Raw genomic sequence first — 22860 nt, forward strand, 5'->3', positions numbered from 1 at the left:
AGAATCCAATAATAATTGAATAATTTATATTTTATAAAAATGATTTAATAAAACACAGTGATCAGTAATTGAGGTGGGTGACCTGTACTGTGTTTGTTTTCCTTTCTTTTTGGGGGAACACCTGATGAATGATTGTAGATTTAGGTACTTTCTCCAACAATTCGTCGTCTAGATCCTACACTCTCCATATTTCTATAACTTTACATATAGTAAACCTTTTATATTTTAATGTAGGCCTATTTTATTGACAGAAGCTTGACATTATTTTCTTCAGTTCAAAGTATCGAATGTGCGGAGTGATTCATAAATAGGCTCCCGTCCCCAGTCCCCAATACTGTAAACTGGAAGGAAAAAAGTGCTATGACAACAGGTGCACAATGTAGGTCCGTGGGAGGCAGCTTTCGGTGCAGGTAAGAGAACATTTGAAATAAAAAACATTGCAACATATTCTCGATTAAAAGAAAAGCGCGATAAAAATGTGCTCAAGACTAGCAAAACATGTAAAAGATCACGAATTACAATAACATTGTATTGGTAGCTACAGGTGAATCGCCATCTCTCCATCACCTGTCAGGGCGTGTTTCAATGGCTTGGACCAGATAAAATCTCTAACGAGTAGTCAGTCTACCATCACATTTGTGCTTTTGATCGTGTCGCATAGAACAATGTTTTTTTGTTTTATATGTTGTTATATAAATATTTTAAACATGGCGTGTAATATAGGCTATTGCGTATGCCGTAAGTTCAATAGACCTACTGTTTACGTTTTCAGGTGTGGTGAATGTAATGGAAATCAACCATCAGGTAAATCACGGAGAAAAACATCCTCAGCACTGGAGGAGCTGCAAATTGATCGTAGACCCTGCGTTGAATAATGGGTTTTATAAAGTGTATCGTTACGATGGGCATCATTTCAACATGCCAGTGAGTAAATAAAAATGTTGATTTTTACATCTAGTTGTGTTAGGCTACTTGTTGAATGTTATTACAGATACTGTTGCCCTTGACCTAAACTTTCTTTTGACAACACACTTTTTTTCTGTTCCCACATGAGTGTTTTTATCTCCTTGATGTATGCTATATCAGGTTCAGGACTTAGGGGCATTTCCTGTGGATACTGTCCGGGATCCCAGAATCTGTCGTCTTTGGACCAAATTCAGAGACACTGACCTGCTGGTCCCCAAATTTAAGGTAACACCTCATTTTCTGTGATGACGTCATGTGAAATGCAATCTTAGATGGATAATAATAATTGTTTACCAACTGACAATCTGTTATCTGATTAATGTTTATAGATTGATGAATGCTATGTCGGCCCACCCAAGGAAGTGACATTTGCCAGGTTAAATGACAACGTAAGGGAGGGTTTCTTGACTGACATGTGCATAAAGTACGGACAGATTGAGGAAGTGGAAATCTTGTATAATCCTAAAAACAAGAAGCATTTAGGAATTGCTAAAGTCATCTTCGACACAGTCAAGGCTGCAAAGGACACTGTGGAACACCTTCATGACACTTCTGTCATGGGGAACATTATCCACGTGGAACTTGATCCAAAGGGTAGGTTAATATAATTGATTGATCATTGAAAATAGGCTTAATTACACATACATAACTAATGTCAATAAATGTGGTAATAGATTATGATTTATGATTTTCAATTGGCTTTTGGGTAGTGATCCATCTGACTCTAATCCTTTTATAGGTAAAAACAGAATGCGGTACTTCCATCTTCTTGTTAGTGGACTCTACACCCCTTCGACATTGCCACTGGGCAGTGATGAGCACACCCTCCAACGCCTAACTGAGAGATTGCAGGTAATAGAGTTTTACTGCTCTACTGTTCTAATGTGTTCCATTTATAGTTCTTTGACAGACAGAATTCAATCTTATGTTTATTACTGCTCATTAAAATCAAATCAAATTGTATTAGTCACATGCGCCAAATACAACAGGTGTAGACCTTACAGTGAAATGCTTACTTATGAGCCCCTAACCAACAATGCAGTTAAAAAAAATACAGATAAGAATACCAAATAAAGTTAACAAGTAATTAAAGAGCAGCAGTAAAATGACAATAGCGAGACTATATACAGGGGGGTACCGGTACAGAGTCAATGTGCGGGGGCACCGGTTAGTTGAGGTAATATGTACATGTAGCTAGAGTTATTGAAGTGACTATACATAGATGATAACAACAGAGAGTAGCAGCGGTGTAAAGGGGAGGGGGGCAATGCAAATAGTCTGGGTAGCCATTTGATTAGATGTTCAGGAGTCTTAAGGCTTGGGAGTAGAAGCTGTTTAGAAGCCTCTTGGACCTAGACTTGGCACTCCGGTACCGCTTGCCGTGCAGTAGCAGAGAGAACAGTCTATGAATAGGGTTGCTGGAGTCTTTGACAATTTTTAAGGCCTTCCTCTGACACTGCCTGGTATAGAGGTCCTGGATGGCAGGAAGCTTGGCCCCAGTGATGTACTGGGCCGTTCGTACTACCCTCTGCCTTGCAGTTGCCATACCAGGCAGTGATGCAACCAGTCAGGATGCTCTCGATGGTGCAGCTGTAGAATCTTTTGAGGGTTCTACAGGACCCATGATCTGAGGACCCATGCCAAATCTTTTCAGTCTCCTGGGGGGGATTAGGTTTGGTGTTGGTGTGCTTGGACCATGTTAGTTTTCAAATAAAATCAAATGCATGTGTCACATACACATGGTTAGCAGATGTTAATGCGAGTGTAGCGAAATGCTTGTGCTTCTAGTTCCGACAATGCAGTAATAACCAACGAGTAATCTAACCTAACAATTTCCCAACAACTACCTTATACACACAAGTGTAAAGGGATGAAGAATATGTACATTAAGATATATGAATGAGTGATGGTACAGAACGGCATAGGCAAGATGCAGTAGATGGTATCGAGTACAGTATATACATATGAGATGAGTAATGTAGGGTATGTAAACATATAAAAGTGGCATTGTTTAAAGTGGCTAGTGATACATGTATTACGTAAAGATGGCAAGATGCAGTAGATGGTATAGAGTACAGTATGTACATATGAGATGAGTAATGTAGGGTATGTAAACAGTATATTAAGTGGCATTGTTTAAAGTGGCTAGTGATACATTTTTTACATCAATTTTTACAATATTAAAGTGGCTGGAGTTGAGTCAGTATGTTGGCAGCAGCCACTCAATGTTAGTGGTGTCTGTTTAACAGTCTGATGGCCTTGAGATAGAAGCTGTTTTTCAGTCTCTCGGTCCCTGCTTTGACGCACCTGTACTGACCTCGCCTTCTGGATGATAGCGGGGTGAACAGGCAGTGGCTCGGGTGGTTGTTGTCCTTGATGATCTTAATGGCCTTCCTGTGATATCGGGTGATGTAGGTGTCCTAGAGGGCAGGTAGTTTGCCCCCGGGGATGCGTTGTGCAGACCTCACTACCCTCTGGAGAGCCTTACGGTTGTGGGCGGAGCAGTTAACGTACCAGGCGGTGATACAGCCTGAGAGGATGCTCTCGATTGTGCATCTGTAAAAGTTTGTGAGTGCTTTTGGTGATAAGCCAAATTTGAGCTGATGCGCCTTCTTCACCACGCTGTCTGTGTGGGTGGACCAATTCAGTTTGTTCGTGATGTGTACACCGAGGAACTTAAAACTTACTACCCTCTCCACTACTGTCCCGTCGATGTGGATAGGGGGTGCTCTCTCTGCTTTTTCCTGAAGTCCACGATCATCTCGTTTGTTTTGTTGACGTTGAGTGCAAGGTTATTTTCCTGACACAACACTCCGAGGGTCCTCACCTCCTTCCTGTAGGCTGTCTCGTCGTTGTGGTAATCAAGCCTACATCTGTAGTGTCGTCTGCAAACTTGATGATTGAGTTGGAGGCGTTCATGGTCATGCAGTCGTGGGTGAACAGGGAGTACAGGAGAGGGCTCAGAATGCACCCTTGTGGGGCCCCAGTGTTGAGGATCAGCGGGGTAGAGATGTTGTTACCTACCCTCATCACCTGGGGGTGGTCCGTCAGGAAGTCCAGTACCCAGTTGCACAGGGTGGGGTCGAGACCCAGGATCTCGAGCTCGATGACGAGTTTGGAGGGTAATATGGTGTTAAATGCTGAGCTGTAGTCGATGAACAGCATTCTCACATAGGTATTCCTCTTGTCCAGATGGGTTAGTGCAGTGTGGTTGCGATTGCGTCGTCTGTGGACCTATTGGGGCGGTAAGCAAATTGGAGTGGGTCTAGGGTGTCAGGTAGGGTGGACGTGATATGGTCCTTGACTAGCCTCTCAAAGCACTTCATGATGATGGAAGTGAGTGGAAGTGGGTGGTATTCGTTTAGCTCAGTTACCTTAGCTTTCTTGGGAACAGGAACAATGGTTTGTTAGTGTGATGTGGACACCAAGGAACTTGAAGCTCTCAACCAGCTCCACTGCAGCCCCATCGATGAGAATGGGGCTGTGCTCAGGCTTGTTTTTCAGGAGGGAGGGGACGGAGTACAGGAGGGGACTGAGCACGCACCTCTGGGGGGCCATTGTGTTGAGGATCAGCGTGGAAGATATGTTGTTACCTACACTTACCACCTGGGCGTGGCCCGTCAGGAAGTCAAGGATCCAGTTGCAGAGGGAGGTGTTTTGTCCCAGGGTCCTTATCTTATTGATGAGCTTTGAGGGCACTATGGTGTTGAGCGCTGAGCTTTTGTCCAGGTGGGAAAGGTCAGTGTGGAGTGCAATAGAGATTGCATCATCTGTGGATCTGTTGGGGCGGTATGCAAATTGGGTGGGTCTAGGGTTTCTGGGATAATGGTGTTGATGTGAGCCATGACCAGCCTGTCAAAGCACTTCATGGCTACAGATGTGAGTGCTATGGGTCGGTAGTCATTTAGCCAGGTTACCTTAGTGTTCTTGGGCACAAGCACTATGGTGGTCTGCTTAAAACATGTTGGTATTACAGACTTGAATAGGGAGAGGTTGAAAATGTCAGTGAAGACACTTGACAGTTGGTCAGCGTATGCTTGCAGTACATGTCCTGGTAATCCGTCTGGCCCTGCAGCCTTGTGAATGTTGACCTGTTTAAAGGTCTTACTCACATCGGCTGCAGAGAGCACGATCACACAGTCTTCTAGAACAGCTCGTGCTCTCATGCATGTTTCAGTGTTATTTGCCTCGAAGCGAGCATAGAAGTAGTTTAGCTCATCTGGTAGGCTTGTGTCACTGGGCATCTCTCAGCTGTGTTTCCCTTTGTTGTCTGTAATGGTTTGCAAGCCCTGCCACATCCGACAAGTGTCAGTGCCGGTGTAGTACGATTAGATCTTAGTCCTGTTTTGACACTTTGCCTGTTTGATGGTTCCTCTGAGGGCATAGCGGGATTTCTTATAAGCTTCCGGGTTAGAGTCCCGCTCCTTGAAAGCGGCAGCTCTAGCCTTTAGCTCAGTGCGGATGTTGCCTGTAATCCATGGCTTCTGGTTGGGGTATGTACGTACGGTCACTGTGGGGACGATGTCATTGATGCACTTATTGATGAAGCCGATGACTGATCTGGTGTACTCCTCAATGCCATCGGAGGAATCCCGGAACATATTCCAGTCTGTGCTAGCAAAACAGTCCTGTAGTTTAGCATCTGCTTCATCTGACCGCTTTTTTATTGATCTAGTCACTGGTGCTTCCTGCTTTAATTTTGGTTTGTAAGCAGGAATCAGGAGGATAGAATTATGGTCAGATTTGTCAAATTGCGGGCGAGGAAGAGCTTTGTATGTCTCTTTGTGTGCGGAGTAAAGGTGGTCCAAAGTTTTTTTTCTCCCTCTGGTTGCACATTTAACATGCTGATAAAAATGAGGTAAAACGGATTTAAGTTTCCCAGCATTAAAGTTCCCAGCTACTAGAAGCGCGGCCTCTGGGTGAGCGTTTTCTTGTTTGCTCATGGCTGAATACAGCTCATTCAATTCTGTCTTAGTCTGTGGTGTTATGTAAACAGCTACGAACAATACAGATGAAAACTCTCTAGGTAGATAGTGTGGTCTACAGCTTATCATGAGATACTCTACCTCAGGCGAGCAATAGCTTGAGCAACAGCTCAAAAACAAAGTTAAGTTGTTTTTGGTTATGGTCATGTGAGTAGACTCGGCTGAGGCGATGTGAGATGCTTTGTTGCTTCATTTTCACCACTCTGTTTTGTTTCCTCTGTCTTCAGGACAGCAAACCTCTGCAGAAACTGACTGATGGGAGTTCATCATTGACAAGGTCTATTTCCAGTCCCACCAGCGTGGCTACACCTCTCTCCCTAGACACAGCCTACTCCAGTATCTGGCAGGACACACCGGGCAGCTTTGGGCAGACACCCCTCTCTCAGGGCACCCCTCATACCCCCTGCCTGTCTGGGACCCCCCTCTCTCAGGACTCTTGCTACTCTAGCCAGCACACCACCCCAGTCCAAGTCACTCAGGGTGAACACTCCTCATACGGTGCTCACAGACGCTTGAGGCGCGATGTCTGCTATCGTCAACCAGGGAGACCTTATATGAAATCCCACCATCAGAGCTCAGAGCTGAGCTCTCTCCTCAAACACCTCCAACCTCACCGTCCTCTCCAGCCCCAAACCCAGGTTGCTAGCGGCAGCTACAAATCTTCCGTCTTCTGGTATCAGAACCGCCTGCCCTCGGCTGATGATAACCCTGCCACAGAGCCTCCCCTCCACCTCTCCCTTCCTGAACAGGAGTCCTGGAGAGTGCCCTCTCTACCTCCTGCCTCTGAGGCTTTCCCTCTGAGCAGCAGCTCTGCCAGTGCCACAAGTATGAACGTGGTACCTCTGAGGGAGAGACCCCAGTCTCCCCCTTCTGGACCCGATGCGGGCCTTATAGAACCGCCCCCTTCCCCTCCCAATAACTCTCCTGGAAGCCTCATTCCAGAGGCAGAGAGCCACAGCCTGGACTCACGCATTGAGATGCTTCTCAGCAAGACTCAGAGTTCCTGCCTCCCTCGACATGGTGAAAGGGGTTTGGATGCTGAAGTGCACTCTCAGGACAGCCCTGTTTCCCCATTCTCCCCTGTCTCGATGTACTCTCCTGAGTCTGACCACACCCCAGCCCGTAGTGGATCTCCTGTGAACTGTACCCACCCCACCACCAGTGATGGTCTGGAGGATGTCAGTCCCACTCCCCTCCCTGAGTGGGAAGGAGACGAGTCCCTTCCAGTGATGCCTTCTCTAATATGGACCTCACAGCCCCCCTGGCCTCCTGGGACGCGCTCTCTCACTCAAAGGGAGAGAAGTAAAGGAACAGAGATGGACCATGCAGATCAGTCAACCTCTAGTGAAAAGTATATGGGACGGGCACTCCATTCCTTATCATTTTCTCAGGTATTGGAGAAAATAGAGAGTATGAACACATTGATATGTTTAACGAGATTTACCAAACAACATCACAGATAAAGAATTAGGGACAGATTTCTTGCATTGCACATTGGGGAGAGGGGTTACAATCTATTAATTTATCATTTCTTTCACAGGGTCTCCATTTGTCAGGGGAAGACAAGGACATCTCAAATGCGGGACAATCTGGAATGTCGAATCTCAAAAGCCATTGTTCCAGGAGCATCACAGTCAACTCCTTCATTCCCTCCTTGCGACAACCTCTTCCAATCTCCTCGCTCAATCACCCAGCTCCAATCCCTCCCTACAGTCCTCACTCTTCAGTTCCCTCTTCCAATCCTCCCCCATCAATCACCCACTCCAACCTCCCCATTCGATTCTCTCCCTCCAACCCTCACCCTCAAATCCACCCTTCTATCCATCCCATTTCTGCTCCTCTTTCTATTCCAATCCCACCTCCAGGATTCCATCTGCTTCCTCCACACATTCCTCCCCCTCTCACTATCCTTGGGCCTCCTCCAAATATGGCAGCCCCTCCCTCTATCCTACATCCAGTTTACCCATATCCCTTGAATACACTGCACACTGTGCATATGGACAAGGTGAATGGTCTTCCTGGGTGTGGCAGTGTGCCAGTGTCTTTTACTGGGCAACCCTGGCCCCTGCCTCCCTTCATGCCCACCTTCAACCCCTCTGTGCCCCCGCCAGGCTACCTGCCTCTGCAGGAGGACCCTCATAAGGCCACAGTGGAAAAGGTGCTGGCTGTCATTACGGAGGAGCTTAAGTCCATCGTGAAGAGAGACATCAACCGTAAAATGGTTGAGGGGGTAGCCTTCAGGGCGTTTGATGAGTGGTGGGATGGCCAGGAGCAGAAAGCTAAGGTGAGCTACTACCTAGTTGAAGTTCAGTATACTTGAAGATACAGAACTCTTCTATACCACAGCAAATTATCTGTTTTGATACTTGTGGTTTGTTGCTATAATGTTCATAATGCTTCTTCATTTCTTCATTTCGTAATTTTTCAGATTGCTGTAAGTCTTGTGAATTCCAGAGAGGGTAGAGTGGAGGTGAGGGCCAAACCAAGAGACTCCCTAAGACAGAACATTGGCCCGCGTGGTGCCACCAACCTGCCTTCCTTCAAGGTAGGCTTCTGCTGCTACTACTAAACATATCATGAAGGAGCTCAAACAAGATACAGTGTGACTGTGTCTGTGGAGGTGATTATCATGATGATCGTGACTTGTGTTCATGTGTAGGTAAAGAAGAAAGAGTCCGACGAATCGACTGCCTCAGAGGACCCCAAAAGAAAGTGTCCCTACACACCTGTTAATGATGCACATGAGAGTGCTGGTTAGTGCTGTGCATTCGGACAAGGCAACATATTTACTCCCCAGTATGATTTCAATTGGTTTTACAATGAGAATATTGTGAATGCTTAGCACGCTTTCTTTCTCTTTCCCCTTAGAGCTGGAGAGTAATATAACGAATCACACATTGGACAGGTCCCCAAAAACTGGAACTATTCCAGCTTTGAGGCGAAGACATGCAAGGCCACTGGAGCTGGACAGTGAGGGGGAAGAGGAGAGCAGAGAGAAAGAGGGGGAGCCAACAAGAGACAAAGAAGAGGATACTGTGGAAGCAGACAAGGTTCCCCAATGCCAGGTACACAGAGGTTTCCAGCTGTCAATCAACAGCAATACCGAAATGCCAAATGTATTTAATCAAATTATATGTTTAAATTGCATTAACCAGTTTATTTTTTATTTTTTTCAGCAGAGGGATGAAAATGATGACATTGAACAAAAAGAGGAAGAAGTGGACGAGGATGAAGATGATGATGAAGATGATGATGAAGATGATGATGAAGATGTGGTCTTCTCTAAAGTTACAAGAGGATTACAGTCTCCAAATGAGGGTAATGTTCAAGAAGCTTTGAGTTTTTGTCTTAAGGGGTTTTAATAGTTGCTTAATAAATCTACTTCAATAAATCTGTTACACATACTGAAATGCACATTATTGTTTTCTCATTTACTAGAAGTTGCCAGGGTAAGCCTCTCAGAGGTAGAGTCTTACTCCTCAGAAGACAGTGAATACCTCTCAGAGTCTGACTCCTCTGACTCCTCCTTTGAGGAAAGTGAAGACTTCTCAGACTATGACTCCAGTTCTGACCAGGAGACAGAGGAAGAGGAGGAGACAGACGAAGATGCTGATGAGGTCAACAGGGAGGTAGAGTGTGTGGTGTTGTCATCAGATGAGGAGGAGATGGATCTGGAGCCCCCGGCCACACCCTCAGCCCCTCTTACCCCAGGCACAGAGCTGGACCTACTGGATGGGTCAGAGCTGGTCCTGAGGGATCAGCCTTGGGAGGTCTGTCTGACTCGAGATGTCTTTGGGCGCACCAGCTGCACAAGCCGACCTGACCCAGGGATGGAGCTCCTGTCCAGTGAGCACCACCATGATCTCCAGGCCCCCTCACCCATAGGACTGCCAGGTAGATTTTAAATACATGCATGTATTGGTAAATAATAATAAAAGTGCTATTCAATAACATTCAAACAACTCTTATGTATGCATTTAAAGCCTGACAGCAATTACAGGGATTAGATTCAACAAAACAGAGTGTTTATTTTCCTCTACCAGCAGTGGTGGAGCCTGACTTTGCAGTGGAGATAGATAGCCCTGAATGGAGCGTTGAGTCACCAGATAACGTGGAGAACCTCCGGCCTCTCACCCCCACTGGCTCTCTGGGGGACAGCGACTCAGACCTACTGTTCAAGAGCAAACCAACCCCCCCTGCTGTGGAGGAGGTGGAACTGCCACACACTCCTGGTCGGGGAGCAGAGGCCCTCCTTGAGAGTGAGGAGGACTCTATGGACCACCTCCTCTCCTTTTCCCCCACAGACAGTGAGCCTTTGTCCCAGAGCCGCCCCACTCATCCCCCTGCCTTAGCCTCGTACCCAACATACGAGGACATGCCCAAAACACCAGGGAGAGATGAGAGGGGTCTATGGAATCCCCTTACCCCCTGGAGGGTGGCAGTGACACCGGGCAGAGAGTCAGGCCTCACAGAGGGAGGCCCAGGGTTTAGTCCCACTCCCTGTAACCCTTTCCCCCTCCCCTCCCTGTGCACCGGCCTCTACATCAGGACCCCACAAACTCCTGGGAGGGACTTCATCCCAACCAAGAGAACACACAGGAATACCACCGTTATGTTGGCCTCTTCACAGAGGACTAATGGTGCTCCTTTATCCTGTGATGAAATGCTTACAGACGCACCTGTTTTAGCTTCTTCTCCTAGCAGCCTGTCTGAGTCATCAGCAGAGACTTCTGGCCATGGGTATGTGTGGCTTAATCCTAATCCTGGGTCCCAGAGGAAGTTAACCCTGCAGGGCCTGGAGAACTGGTCAGGGCTGGTGGATGTGGAGAACCAGAGAGAGATGGAGAAGTGCTCCTGGAGGAGGGTACAACCAAGAATGAGGCGGAAGATGAGGCGGAAGATGAGGCGGAGGATGAGGCGATGGCAAAGGATGAGGTCAGTGCAGAGAGCCATGCCCTCTGTCTTCTCGGCCAGTCCCTGTCGTCGGTCACGAAGTGAGGAGATGACTGTCCTCCACAGTGTCTGGAAGGAGGGCCTGGATGAGGAGGATTCCAAGCTGCTGCAGGTCACCTATGACAGGCTGCTACAGCAGGACAATGGCTTCAGCTGGCTCAGTGACACTCTCTGGGTCCCCCACCCTCATATCCTTTACTACAGAGCTGTTATTACCATACTGTCACTGGACACTGATACACTAATGGGATCTCAACTGTTATTGTGTATGTTTTAGAATTCATTTCTTATAGACTAACTGTTGCAAATTGAAATTAATTAAGAATTGCATACATATTCCTCTATACATCAGTGAATTATTGTCTAGTTCCCTTGACCCCTTTGCACTCACCAGAGTCTTGACGGAGAAGAGGAAGGAGCTCAATGATTGGATGTGGGACCATGTGACAGGATCTGCCCGCAGCGAGGGCTTTTACAAAATCAGCAAGAATGACAAAATAAAATACCTCAACAGCACGTGTTTGAATACAGACCAGCCCTCTGCAGACACCCAGGTATTCAGAGAGGAACAGCTCTTCCCCCATGTTAATGTATGCCATACCTGATAATTGACTCCTTTGATAATGGACAATATTTCATTTCTGCAGGGGGTAGGTCTTTCAAGCCAGCCGCACCCTTCCCTGCGGTCTGGGTCTGAGTTCAGGTCTGAACAACGCCGTCTGCTCTCCTCCTTCAGCTGTGACAGTGACCTGCTCAGGTTTAACCAGCTTAAGGTCAGTCAACCACTCATCTGTGCCCAGACAGACAGTACAGTTCAGTGTATCTCTCTGCAGACGACATGAGGCTTTAGTCACAGACGATATTCCTGTGTTTCAGTTCCGCAAGAAGAGGATTCGTTTCTGCCGCAGTCACATCCATGACTGGGGCCTGTTTGCCCTGGAGCCCATAGCAGCAGATGAGATGGTGATTGAGTATGTGGGCCAGTGCATCAGACAGGTGAGACACAGACTGGGCCACAGTACCCAGTAAATAGGTAGGACAATAAGGGACATGAAGTAAGGGGCACAGCAGACTGGTGTAACATTTGGATACATATTCATTTACACGTACAATTCATCTAGAGCTATTTCTTAACTTAGTGACTTGTGTGAATGGACACGCCACCCCTCTCCTTAGGTGATTGCAGATATGCGGGAGAAGCGCTATGAAGATGAGGGGATTGGGAGCAGCTACCTGTTCCGGGTCGATCAGGATACCATCATCGACGCCACTAAATATGGGAACTTGGCCAGATTTATCAACCACAGCTGCAATGTGAGTGGATTATGGTCTATGGAAATGTTTTGCATTTCAGAACTATTATGTGTTGTAAATGGTTTGATTTATAGTACTGATCATTTATGAAACATTTTGTAAACAGATACAATGGTCAGACTATCACACATAGGGGTTGCAAATGGCGGGTATATTACTGGAAACGTTAAAATACCAGATTTTTGTGGGCATCTTTCAATCTAGCACAAGACACCTAGTGGCCCTTTTTGGGTACTTCGGATTATTACAGGTGTCTAATTCAAATCAAATCAAATTGTATTAGTCATATGCACCGAATCGAACAGGTGTAGACCTTACAGTGAAATGCTTACTTACGAGCCCCCAACCAACAATGCAGTTTCCAAAAATACGGATAAAAATAAGAAATAAAAGTAGCAAGTAATTAAAGAGCAGCAGTAAAACAACAATAGCGAGACTATATAAAGGGGGGTACCGGTACAGAGTCAATGTGTGGGGGCACCAGTTAGTTGATGTAATATGTACATGTAGGTAGAGTTATTGAAGTGACTATGCATAGATGACAACAACAGAGAGTAGCAGCGGTGTAAAGTGTGTGGGGGGGGCAATGTAATAGTCTGGGTAGCCATTTGATGAGATGTTCAGGAGTCTTATGGCTTGGGGGTAGAAGCTGTTTAGAAGCCTCTTGGACCTAGACTTAGCGCTCTGGGTACCGCTTGCCGTGCGGTAGCAGAGAGAACAGTCTATGACTAGGGTGGCTGGAGTCTTTGACAATTTTTAGAGCCTTCCTCTGACACCGCCTGGTAATGAGGACCTGGATGGCAGGAAGCTTGGCCCCAATGATGTACTGGGCCATTCACACTACCCTCTGTAGTGCCTTGCGGTCAGAGGCCGAGCAGTTGCCATACCAGGCAGTGAACAACCAGTCAGGATGCTCTCGATGGTGCAGCTGTAGAACCTTCTGTGGATCTGAGGACCCATGCCAAATCTTTTCAGTGCATTTTAATTATCTCTGGTCCTCTGTGTGTTCAATTAATTAAATAATTGATTAAATAAGATGAGTGCTGTAAAACATTATCCTAAATATTTACCATATTTACCATAGTTAATACCATTGGTGTTTAATATAAAGTTTTCAGCATGAAATATCCTTTATATTTTTTACAGACTTATTTATTTTACTATGTCAATATGTGTTTGTTGTCAATGTTTTGGCGTCAAACTGCTGGCAGTTGTGAAAAAGTCAATAGTTGGAAGAGTTTCAGAGTTCATTGATAATAATGCCATTGTTGATTAGATGCTTTTTTCATTAATTTGGATATTTTCTCTTTAGCCATATGTTATATCTACTACATACACATTTACAATATGGACATAGATATAAAAAATGAATACTACACATTATTACATTTTTCAAAAGTTATTCAAGTATAAATTACCAAAGTTATAATAGATTGCCATATATTTTCTGTTAATTACCAAAATGATTGAATATTACTTTAACTATGGTAAATTACCGGTAGCTTTGCAACTCTAATCACACTGATGACTTAGTAATACATTTTCTCTCTTCAGCCTAATTGCTATGCAAAAATAATCACAGTGAAATCCCAGAAGAAGATAGTGATCTACTCCCGGCAGCCCATCAGTGTCAATGAGGAGATCACGTATGATTACAAGTTCCCCATCGAGGATGAGAAGATTCCCTGTCTGTGTGGAGCAGAGAACTGCCAGGGCTCCCTCAACTGAACTCTGAACCCTTGTCTCCAGCCCCCCCCTCTCAAGCACTCCTGACTGTCCTGCTGCCTTACAGTTCCTGACATAGGAATAATAATACCTCCCTTTCCAACCAAGGTTCATGAAGAGTGGAGCAAGCTGAAGATTCAAAGATGTTCAGCAACTCTTGGGCAGACAATTGAAGTTCCTTTAAAAAAAAGTTATTTATTGTTAAAACAGTTTGTGGGAAAAACACACACCCCCTGCACCAGGGATGGGCGCTGTTCTCCTCTCCCTTAAAATTACGATACAGGATGGGGTATGATATTGCCTTGCCCTGTAGAGGTGATTTCTTGTGCAAATGTGTACATGACAAGTTAAATGTTTTCATTCATGAGAGCTAATGAAGATGTATTCAGCTTGTGTCAAGCATTTTATTAAGTTATTTTGGTAATTGTTCTCTCAGGTTGGTTGTTTTAGGCAGAGTGGTCACTATATTTATAAATCATTTGGTTCATTATGTCTTTTTCACAAGTTCTCTCTCGCACACACAAACACTGTGAATGAGGAAGGAGTCACAATGCAGTTGTATTTTTATTACATGCACTTAAAAATGTATGCTGAAAGTATCCAAAGTAAAAAAGTTTACGAAAGCAATTGGGGGAATCAAAATGAACAAGTGAAGTGTAAAAAATACTTTTAGTTCATGGAAAGGATACAATAAACTGACATGTTGTCATTGTGCATCTTATTGAGTCATATGTTGTGGTTTATTACTTCCTTCCACTTAAATATGATTTTTTTTCAGAAGTAAGGCAAATAAGACAATGTGAAGCTAAGACAACAGAGTTACAGTTTTTTTCGATTGCTAAACGACAGTGGACACAACTGGAGTCACATGTGCAAAACTCTAATTACAGTCTGCACAGCAGCAGTTCATGTGGACCAAACTCTAGTTCGTTTTTCATTGCTTGAACACAGTTTTCAAAACTCTACACACTTATCCCATGACTTTAACCACAACCTGCACAACACTGTGGATTTACAGCACTTTGTTCAAATGCTAACACACTGCTGTCAAAACTGTGAACCACACATTCAAAACAGAATAGATTTCAGCCTTGTGCCTTTCAAACACTGCTGATTGCAATTTCAGCTGAAAGGCTAAGCAGGTGTCTTGTTTTAGACTTGTTAGTGAACACACACACATATTACAGTATATATAGGTAGAGCTCAGAAAGACTCATTTTGGAAATGGAACAAGGAAGATGGGTTCGTGGAGGGAGAAGGGTGGCAGGGAGAGGGCGGATGCGTGGAGGAAGACAAAGAAGACAAAGAGCTGTTATTTCAGATGAAATAAGGGCTACACTTATAGACCATGTCGTGAACCATGGTCTCTCATTGAGAGAGACAGGGTTGAGGGTGCAACCCAATCTGCAAAGATCCACAGTGGCATCTGTAATGCGAATTTTCCATCATGCAAACAGGTGAGAGTTACATCCTTACAGTAAATGAAAACATTACAGGAATCTATTTTGTATTGCAATTATAGAATATTTACACAGATATATATTACAGTAAGTTTGACTGTAAAATATATTTTTACAACAGGACCCAAAGGCTGCCCCCAACAGGGGGAAGAGGAAAAATATTTTCAGATGCGCAGGAAAATGCTATTGTTGACATGGTTGTTGTCAACAATGCAATAAAACTGCGGGAGATTCAAGATAGAGTGCTGGCTGATAATGATATATTTGAAAATGTTAATTCTGTCAGCACAACAACTATTGCTCGAGTCCTAAAGAAACACCAAGTTACAATGAAACAGTTATACACTGTACCGTTCGAGAGAAACAGTGAACGGGTAAAAGAGCAAAGATACCAATATGTCCAGGTAAGACGTCTGAGGTTACGTACACAGCTATACAAAATATTTACAGTAAAAAAAAACACTAGCATTTCTACAGTAAAACTGTGCACTTACTGTTTTTCAGAGAGTAATGGAGGTGGAAGCACTGGAAAGACCACATTCATTTGTATTTATCGATGAAGCTGGATTTAACCTTGCCAAAACACGGCGCAGAGGAAGGAATGTTATAGGTCAAAGGGTCACTGTGGAGGTTCCAGGCCAAAGGGGGGGAAATATCACCATGTGTGCTGCAATGGCCAATGATGGTTTGCTTCTCAACACACCACTCATTGGCCCATACAACACAGAAAGGCTTATAGCTTTCCTAGAACAGCTCTGTGCTCAGGTAGTGCCAGCAGAACAGGGGGAGCCAGTAAGAAACCCCCAAGTTTTTTCATAGTTTGCGATAACGTTGCTTTTCACCACTCTGCAGCTGTCACAGATTGGTTTGCAGCACATCACAGATTTATGGTTTTGTACCTGCCTGCATATTCACCCTTCCTCAACCCAATAGAGGAGTTTTTCTCTGCCTGGAGGTGGAAAGTATTTCGTCACCACCCACATGACCAAATGTCTCTTTTGGAAGCTATGCGTGCCGGATGTGAGGACACGAGTCCAGAGGACTGCCAGGGATGGATAAGGCACTCCAGAAGGTTCTTCCCCAGGTGCATGGCAAGAGAAAACATTAGATTTGATGTTGAAGAAAACCTGTGGCCTGATGCTAGAGAGAGGCAGGATTAGCCCCTCAATTATTTGTTCGAATTACAGTATGTACTTTTAGTTTCTACCTTTTTTTTCTCATTACTGTAATTCCGTAAATTACTACAGACTATTGAAGCAAACTGCTAATTTTCATTTACCTTAAATAATTGTTATGTTCTAAAAAATTTAATAAATCATGTGAAAGAATGTCACTCTTTTCTTTGAAGAAAATATTACTTTGTATAAAGTCACTGAAATTGTTCAAACTGTAAAGATGAAAAGTTTGTATTTTCTGTATTGGTGTTTGATGCTAGTGTTTTTACTCTCAGTGTGTTCTGAGTGACAGTGTGTGTTATCTCAGTGAGGGTTGTGCATAGTGTTTGGCTGCACAGAGTGTGTTTTGAGCCATGTGTTAAGAGTTGTGTTGCTTGGAATGAGTTTTGCAGGTGATGTGAACTGTTTAGCTCAGGTGACTGTTGGTAGTGCAGACTGTAGTTAGAGTTTTGCACATGTGACTCCAGTTGTGCCCACTGTCATTTAGCAATCGAAAAAAACTGTAATGTCATACTTAAAAATTGCTTGTTAATACCAGATTTGATAACATAGCTGGCTCAAATCTAATGATGATGTCTGCTCTTTTTCTGTTGCTTTGAAATGTACATCAACATATTTGATCATACTTTGATTGTCACAAAAATGTGTTTTCTAAGCCAAAAACAAACACACAGCCTTCGGAAAGTTGTCACACTCCTTGACCTTTTCGATATTATTTTGCATTACAGCCTGAATTTATTACATTGAGATTTTGGCCACACACAATACCCCATAATGTCAAAGGGGAATTATGTTTTTAGAAATGTTTACAAATGTATTAAAAATGTAAAGCTGAAATGTCTTGAGTCAATAAGTATTCAACCCATTTGTCATGGCAAGCCTAAATAAGTTCAGGAGTAGAAATTTGCTTAAGAAGTCACATAGTAAGTTGCATGGCCTCAGTCTTTGTGCAATAATAGTGTTTAACTTTTAAATGACTACCTCATCTCTCACATACAGATAATTGTATGGTTCCTCAGTCGAGCAGTGAATTTCAAACACAGATTCAACCACAAAGACCAGGGAGGTTTTCCAATGTGTCACAAAGAAGGGCAACTATTGGTAGATGGGTAAAAACAAAACAAAAAAAAGCAGACATTGAATATCCCTTTGAGCATGGTGAAGTTATTAATTACACTTTGGATGGTGTAGCAATACACCCAGTCACTACAAAGATACAGGCGTCTTTCCTAACTCAGTTGCCGGAGAGGAAGGAAACCGCTCAGGGATTTCACCATGAGGCCAATGGAGACTTAAAACAGTTACAGAGTTGAATGGTTGTGATAGGACTGAGGATGGATCAACAACATTGTAGTTACTCCACAATACTAACCTAAATGACAGAGTGAAAAGAAGGAAGCCTGTACAAAATATAATATTCCAAAACATGCATCCTGTTTGCAATGAAGCACTAAAGTAGAACTAAAAAAAATATAGCAAAGAAATGTACTTTATATCCTGAATACAAAGCGTTATGTTTGGGGCACTCTTCATATGACGGGTGACAATTATTATTTTTTAAATCCATTTTGAATTCAGGCTGTAACACAACAAAATGTGGAATAAGTCAAGGGGTATGAATACTTTCTGAAATCACTGTATTTAAAATTGGCATCAAGTCAAATATATTTTTATGTTATTTTAGCATCACTATATTATTTGAATAATTAACAATCATTCCTATGTTTGACTCCAGAAGGCATGTCAATCATAATTTAAATTTGAATAGTGTGTGCATAGAGCAGCAATTTATCCATCAAAGTCATTCAACTAGATTCTGGTTCACCTCAGATATAAATTGTTGAACAAATTATTTTCAATAGTTCTAAATTAAATGTAAGTTTCAGAGATGATGGACATTATATCAATTGTGTAAATCAGAGTGGTACTTCAAATTTGGTTAGACACTCCATTAGGTTTCAGGATAGTCAAGTTTCCTCTAGCGTTCTGGTCTGCCTCGATGGCCTCGAAAAGAGCCTTGAAGTTGCCTGCACCAAAGCCCTAGGAAGAGTACAAAGACAGGTTTTCACATAGTTTTCAGTCTAAATGTAGATCGGGACATCAATCTTTATCAACATGACATACTTTAAATTGTTTTCAATACACTAACAAAGTCCTAAAAATCAATCTGGTTATATAATGTTTCATTGGTAAGGCTCTCTGAAATATCATGCTCCTCTCACCTGATGGTTGTGTCTCTGAATGACCTCCAGGAACACTGTGGGACGGTCCTGAACAGGCTTGGTGAAGATCTGGAGCAGGTAGCCATTGTCATCAAAATCCACTAAGATCTTCAGCTCCTGTCAGAGCAACAGGACATAAGAGTGCTTGTCAGGCTGCGTAGCTAAGAACCTACCATAGAAGTTCAAATTAACTGAATTATCATTATAATGCAAATAACTATCAGGTATTTAGATAATTGAAATATAACAAATCATTGAAACAGTTATTAAAACATCAGAGAAAGTTGTGTCTCTGACCTCCAGAATGTCGAGGTCCTCAGTGACCCTGACTTGCGATTGTTGGAGATTCTTTCTCAGCAGCTGGTAGTAGGTGTCTGGCACACACATGAACTCCATGCCACGCTCCTTCAGGTTACGGATCTACAACAAAGAGAATATACTAACCACACCAATCTTTCAATCTTCCATTAATGTGTATGTAAAAGTAACCGGGTTGAGCTTAGCCTTTATGTGTGAAAAGACTTACTGCGGTGATGATGTCTGATGTGTTCATGGCGATGTGCTGGACACCTGGGCCACCATAGTACTCCACATACTCCTGCTAAGTCCAGTGAGTTTAGCGAGGTACAAGTTCTACTCATTACTTTTTGTAATGCTGTGTTTTTTAAAGGTACGGTACTGAATACGTGTATGGATGACAATGGCATGACTTTGTTACGTTGGGTAAACACCTCTTTACATAGTTAATATATTTTATATTGAATAACATGGCGATGACTTGCCTGGATCTGGGACTTGCGTTTACCCATGGCTGGCTCATTAATGGGCATCTTCACTGTCTCTTCATAATTGGCCACAACAATGGAGCGCAGTGCACTGAAGTCTGTCTGCAGCTGCTTGTCGTCTACTGACCAGAACCGGTGGAAGAGCAGGTTTTTCTGGTACCTATGGAAACAAAACCTACTCCTCAGGAACCTCTGTGTGTTGGATGGACAGGTGAAAGACCACAATATATCTATCCCACAGCCCTCTTCCCTGGCCCTTGCCTTCAGAGATCAAACCCATCCCTGTTTTTTTATCTCAGAGCTGCATGGTGGAGCTCTAACTGACTCCAGATGTGCGGAACCCCAGTGACCCAGCTCAAAAACTGTTAAGTCATAGTAGCATCTGATGTTCATGGATGTTTTTGTCTGGAATAAAATGTACAGGCCAGTGTGTGTGTTAATACATCCCTATGCTCTTACCACAATGCCTTACCATTCCACTACAGGCACCATCTCATCATCCGGCTGGTTCCCCACAACATGGTCAATGAAGTTCAGTAATCCACTGGGTCTGTAACGTTAGATAAGGCCTCACAGTGATGTCAACTGTTTAACTGAAACAGTCACTCAAATTCTGTCTTGTTTACAATGGTCTGTAAAGAGCACTCTCATCTCTAACACCAGATAAAATAGTTCATACTCACAGCTTGGCCAACAAGGGGTCCCGGTGGAGAGGAGTATGGAACCCTGGGAGGAACAGCCCATTGTAGGCAGTCCTCTCCACAAATGTGTGTGTGGTGTCCCCATACTGTAGAGATATAAGAGAACATCCCAAATCTTGAGCATACTGTAAATCTCCTTTTCGGCACTCAGATTCACCAGATATTGATCGTCTTACCGTCTGGAGAACAGCTAGTTTTACCCTGCCATATTTGTCCTCCAGTACATACGGCTCTTTCACTATGATGGCACCACGCTCTCTGGCTTTCTGAAGAGTATAATATGAATGAAGACAGATAAACATATGCATCTGATGAAGATCCAGGAAGATTAAAAAATAATAATATTTTCAATAAATCAAAGAAAACGATTGCAATCCAACAGAATATTTTAACCCATCTCATTAGGAAAGAGGCATTCTCCTCATTCCAGAAAGAGCAGTGACATTGGTTTAAATGGTAAGCCTGCTATGGTACCTGCACAAGGTAATCACAGTTCTCCACAGTGAATGCAATGTCCTTGGCTCCATCCCCATGTTTGACCAAATGCTCCCCCATTTCTGAATAAAAGAGGTGGACAAAAGTATACTGAAATCAGAGTGAGTGAAGTAGCACACTAGTCAGTGACAGCCAATCTCATCATATCTAACCACATGAAGGATGACTTTTTTGTGTCATACTGTACCTTTGTTTCCAGGGTTGAGAGCGGATGCGAATACATAAATAATCTGTGAAAGAAAAAGAGGCAAAAAGTTACACGGTGGACAACCAAGGACCTCCATCACTTGTATCAAGTTACCTCGCTATTATAAATATGTGCCATAATGAATTCAGAATGCCGCCACTCTGCTCACCTTGTCTTGTTTGACCACATGGGACACCACATCCCGGCAGCCTGTCTCTAAACCCCGATAGGCCAACGGTTCAAATCCAAGCTTGTTACAATAGTAAGATGCTGCCTGTTGAAACAGAAGAAAAAGCACTATTGCCACTCACAATCAATCCCCAAGCAATACAATATTTGTACATTTACTATCAGGAAAAAAAAACGTAATAATAGTGTGTTGTGAACTGTAAAGGACTGTGGTGGGGACGCCACCTCCTGGTGATGGTGTGGAAAACCTACGGCTTCTGGATCAAATTAAGAGCATGAAGAATGGTGGGGTCTACTCTGAGGTTGCATGCCTATTTCCCCCACCCCTTAAGAGAGCCAATAGCCACCCCTCAGTGAATACTCCTTTAACTTGGAGAAAGTTCAGGAAAATATTTACCACATGCAAAAAGAGTGAAAAACAACTATAATGGCACATGATTCTCATACCTGTTTGGCATTTCCAACCCAGAATGTGATGTGGTCGAAACAGACGAACTTGCCGTGGTCGTGCTATGAACACATCCAGGACAATTTAATACCGGTATGTAAGGGGGACACACACTTAGCATCAGCCCATTCATTCATTTATGACATAGCAATTAGAAATTCTTAGATGTAAGAGACATATTATTGTACATTTAAACATCTTGGTAGGCTATTTACACATTTTAAATAAATGTTTAAGTTTCTCAACTACTGAATCATACTTTGAACTTGTTGAAAGTCCTAATAATAATTATGTGTTCATTTAAATGTCTATGGGCAATTCAAAAATATGAGTAATTAAAAAACTAACCTTTTCACCTCTGTCCATGTAGGTAGTCTAAATAGATAGATACAAAACATAACACATCAGCATTAACGTTAAAGACCATTCTTTCAATAGCTCAAAAATATTGTAATGCGAAATTGAAATAAGACATTGAATAAGACAATTTTCGAGTAAATATATATTTTATCTTACCATCCTGTAACCTTAGCCTTTCAACTGCTTGAAAAGAAAATCGGTACAATAAAGTCGAGTGTTTAAACGTTCAGAATCAAGTTGGAACTTCCACGCCCCCGGTCTTCGAGGAGGAGGAGAGTGGGAGCGAGGGAGAAAGACAGACAGAAAGATAAGAGAGAATAACAGTGATGCTCACTTTAGGTTACACAATCATGTCGCATCATAATTTACATAAACAAATCATAGTTATCAAACGCTTGACTCTGCATAGAGCTTTGAAGACATTTTATACCAAACGTTTATATTGGGTGAATCACATAACTTATAGGTGTGTACTTCACATATAATATCAGAAAAACACGCACTTACCTTCTCTACTCAAACACACTTCTCTACTCAAACACACTTACCTTCTCTACTCAAACACACTTCTCTACTCAAACACACTTACCTTCTCTATTCAAACACACTTACCTTCTCTACTCAAACACACTTCTCTACTCAAACACACTTACCTTCTCTACTCAAACACACTTCTCTACTCAAACACACTTACCTTCTCTACTCAAACACACTTCTCTACTCAAACACACTTACCTTCTCTACTCAAACACACTTCTCTACTCAAACACACTTACCTTCTCTACTCAAACACACTTCTCTACTCAAACACACTTACCTTCTCTACTCAAACACACTTCTCTACTCAAACACACTTACCTTCTCTACTCAAACACACTTCTCTACTCAAACACAC

At 43.2% G+C, this 22860-nt stretch overlaps 2 protein-coding genes across 3 annotated transcripts; one reads left to right on the plus strand and one right to left on the minus strand.

Moving 5' to 3' along the window:
• The first annotated feature begins 321 nt into the window (after nt 1–321).
• On the plus strand, nt 322–14664 carry LOC112248372 (histone-lysine N-methyltransferase SETD1B-A-like). Of its 2 annotated transcripts, none has more exons than XM_042320506.1 (18): nt 322–410; nt 773–924; nt 1087–1191; nt 1296–1560; nt 1706–1818; nt 6179–7342; nt 7492–8235; nt 8380–8496; nt 8611–8704; nt 8820–9016; nt 9128–9269; nt 9390–9845; nt 9995–11092; nt 11292–11458; nt 11552–11677; nt 11781–11900; nt 12081–12218; nt 13773–14664. In XM_042320506.1, exons 2-18 carry the CDS (start codon nt 787–789, stop codon nt 13944–13946), a joined length of 5358 nt encoding a protein of 1785 aa, XP_042176440.1. In that variant the 5' UTR covers nt 322–410; nt 773–786; the 3' UTR covers nt 13947–14664. The 2 variants fall into 2 exon arrangements, with proteins under 2 accessions (XP_042176440.1, XP_042176441.1); XM_042320507.1 differs by having other exon boundaries at nt 9998–11092.
• Nucleotides 14665–18145: 3481 nt separating this feature from the next.
• LOC112249674 (4-hydroxyphenylpyruvate dioxygenase-like) lies at nt 18146–22217 on the minus strand. Its single transcript, XM_024419458.2, has 14 exons — nt 22122–22217; nt 21954–21980; nt 21605–21667; nt 21138–21242; nt 20969–21011; nt 20761–20843; nt 20463–20552; nt 20269–20372; nt 20058–20135; nt 19583–19745; nt 19327–19398; nt 19098–19220; nt 18801–18917; nt 18146–18618 (listed from the first exon to the last, which is right to left on the minus strand). Exons 1-14 carry the CDS (start codon nt 22122–22124, stop codon nt 18508–18510), a joined length of 1182 nt encoding a protein of 393 aa, XP_024275226.1. The 5' UTR covers nt 22125–22217; the 3' UTR covers nt 18146–18507.
• Between the last annotated feature and the right edge of the window lie 643 nt (nt 22218–22860).

This window comes from Oncorhynchus tshawytscha, linkage group LG04 (genome assembly GCF_018296145.1).
Source record: "Oncorhynchus tshawytscha isolate Ot180627B linkage group LG04, Otsh_v2.0, whole genome shotgun sequence".
NCBI classification, from domain to species: Eukaryota; Metazoa; Chordata; class Actinopteri; order Salmoniformes; family Salmonidae; genus Oncorhynchus; species Oncorhynchus tshawytscha.

What these genes read in the sequence shown, in the direction of transcription:
- LOC112248372 (XM_042320506.1), top strand. Translation starts at nt 787, where the DNA reads ATGGAAATCAACCATCAGGTAAATCACGGAGAAAAACATCCTCAGCAC. An exon ending in ATTACAGTCTCCAAATGAGG is followed by an intron (nt 9,270 to 9,389) that starts GTAATGTTCAAG and finishes CTCATTTACTAG; the next exon opens with AAGTTGCCAGGGTAAGCCTC. An exon ending in TGGGCCAGTGCATCAGACAG is followed by an intron (nt 11,901 to 12,080) that starts GTGAGACACAGA and finishes CCCTCTCCTTAG; the next exon opens with GTGATTGCAGATATGCGGGA.
- LOC112249674 (XM_024419458.2), bottom strand. An exon ending in ACTGTGATTACCTTGTGCAG is followed by an intron (nt 20,553 to 20,760) that starts GTACCATAGCAG and finishes TATACTCTTCAG; the next exon opens with AAAGCCAGAGAGCGTGGTGC. An exon ending in CATCAGACATCATCACCGCA is followed by an intron (nt 19,221 to 19,326) that starts GTAAGTCTTTTC and finishes TCTTTGTTGTAG; the next exon opens with ATCCGTAACCTGAAGGAGCG.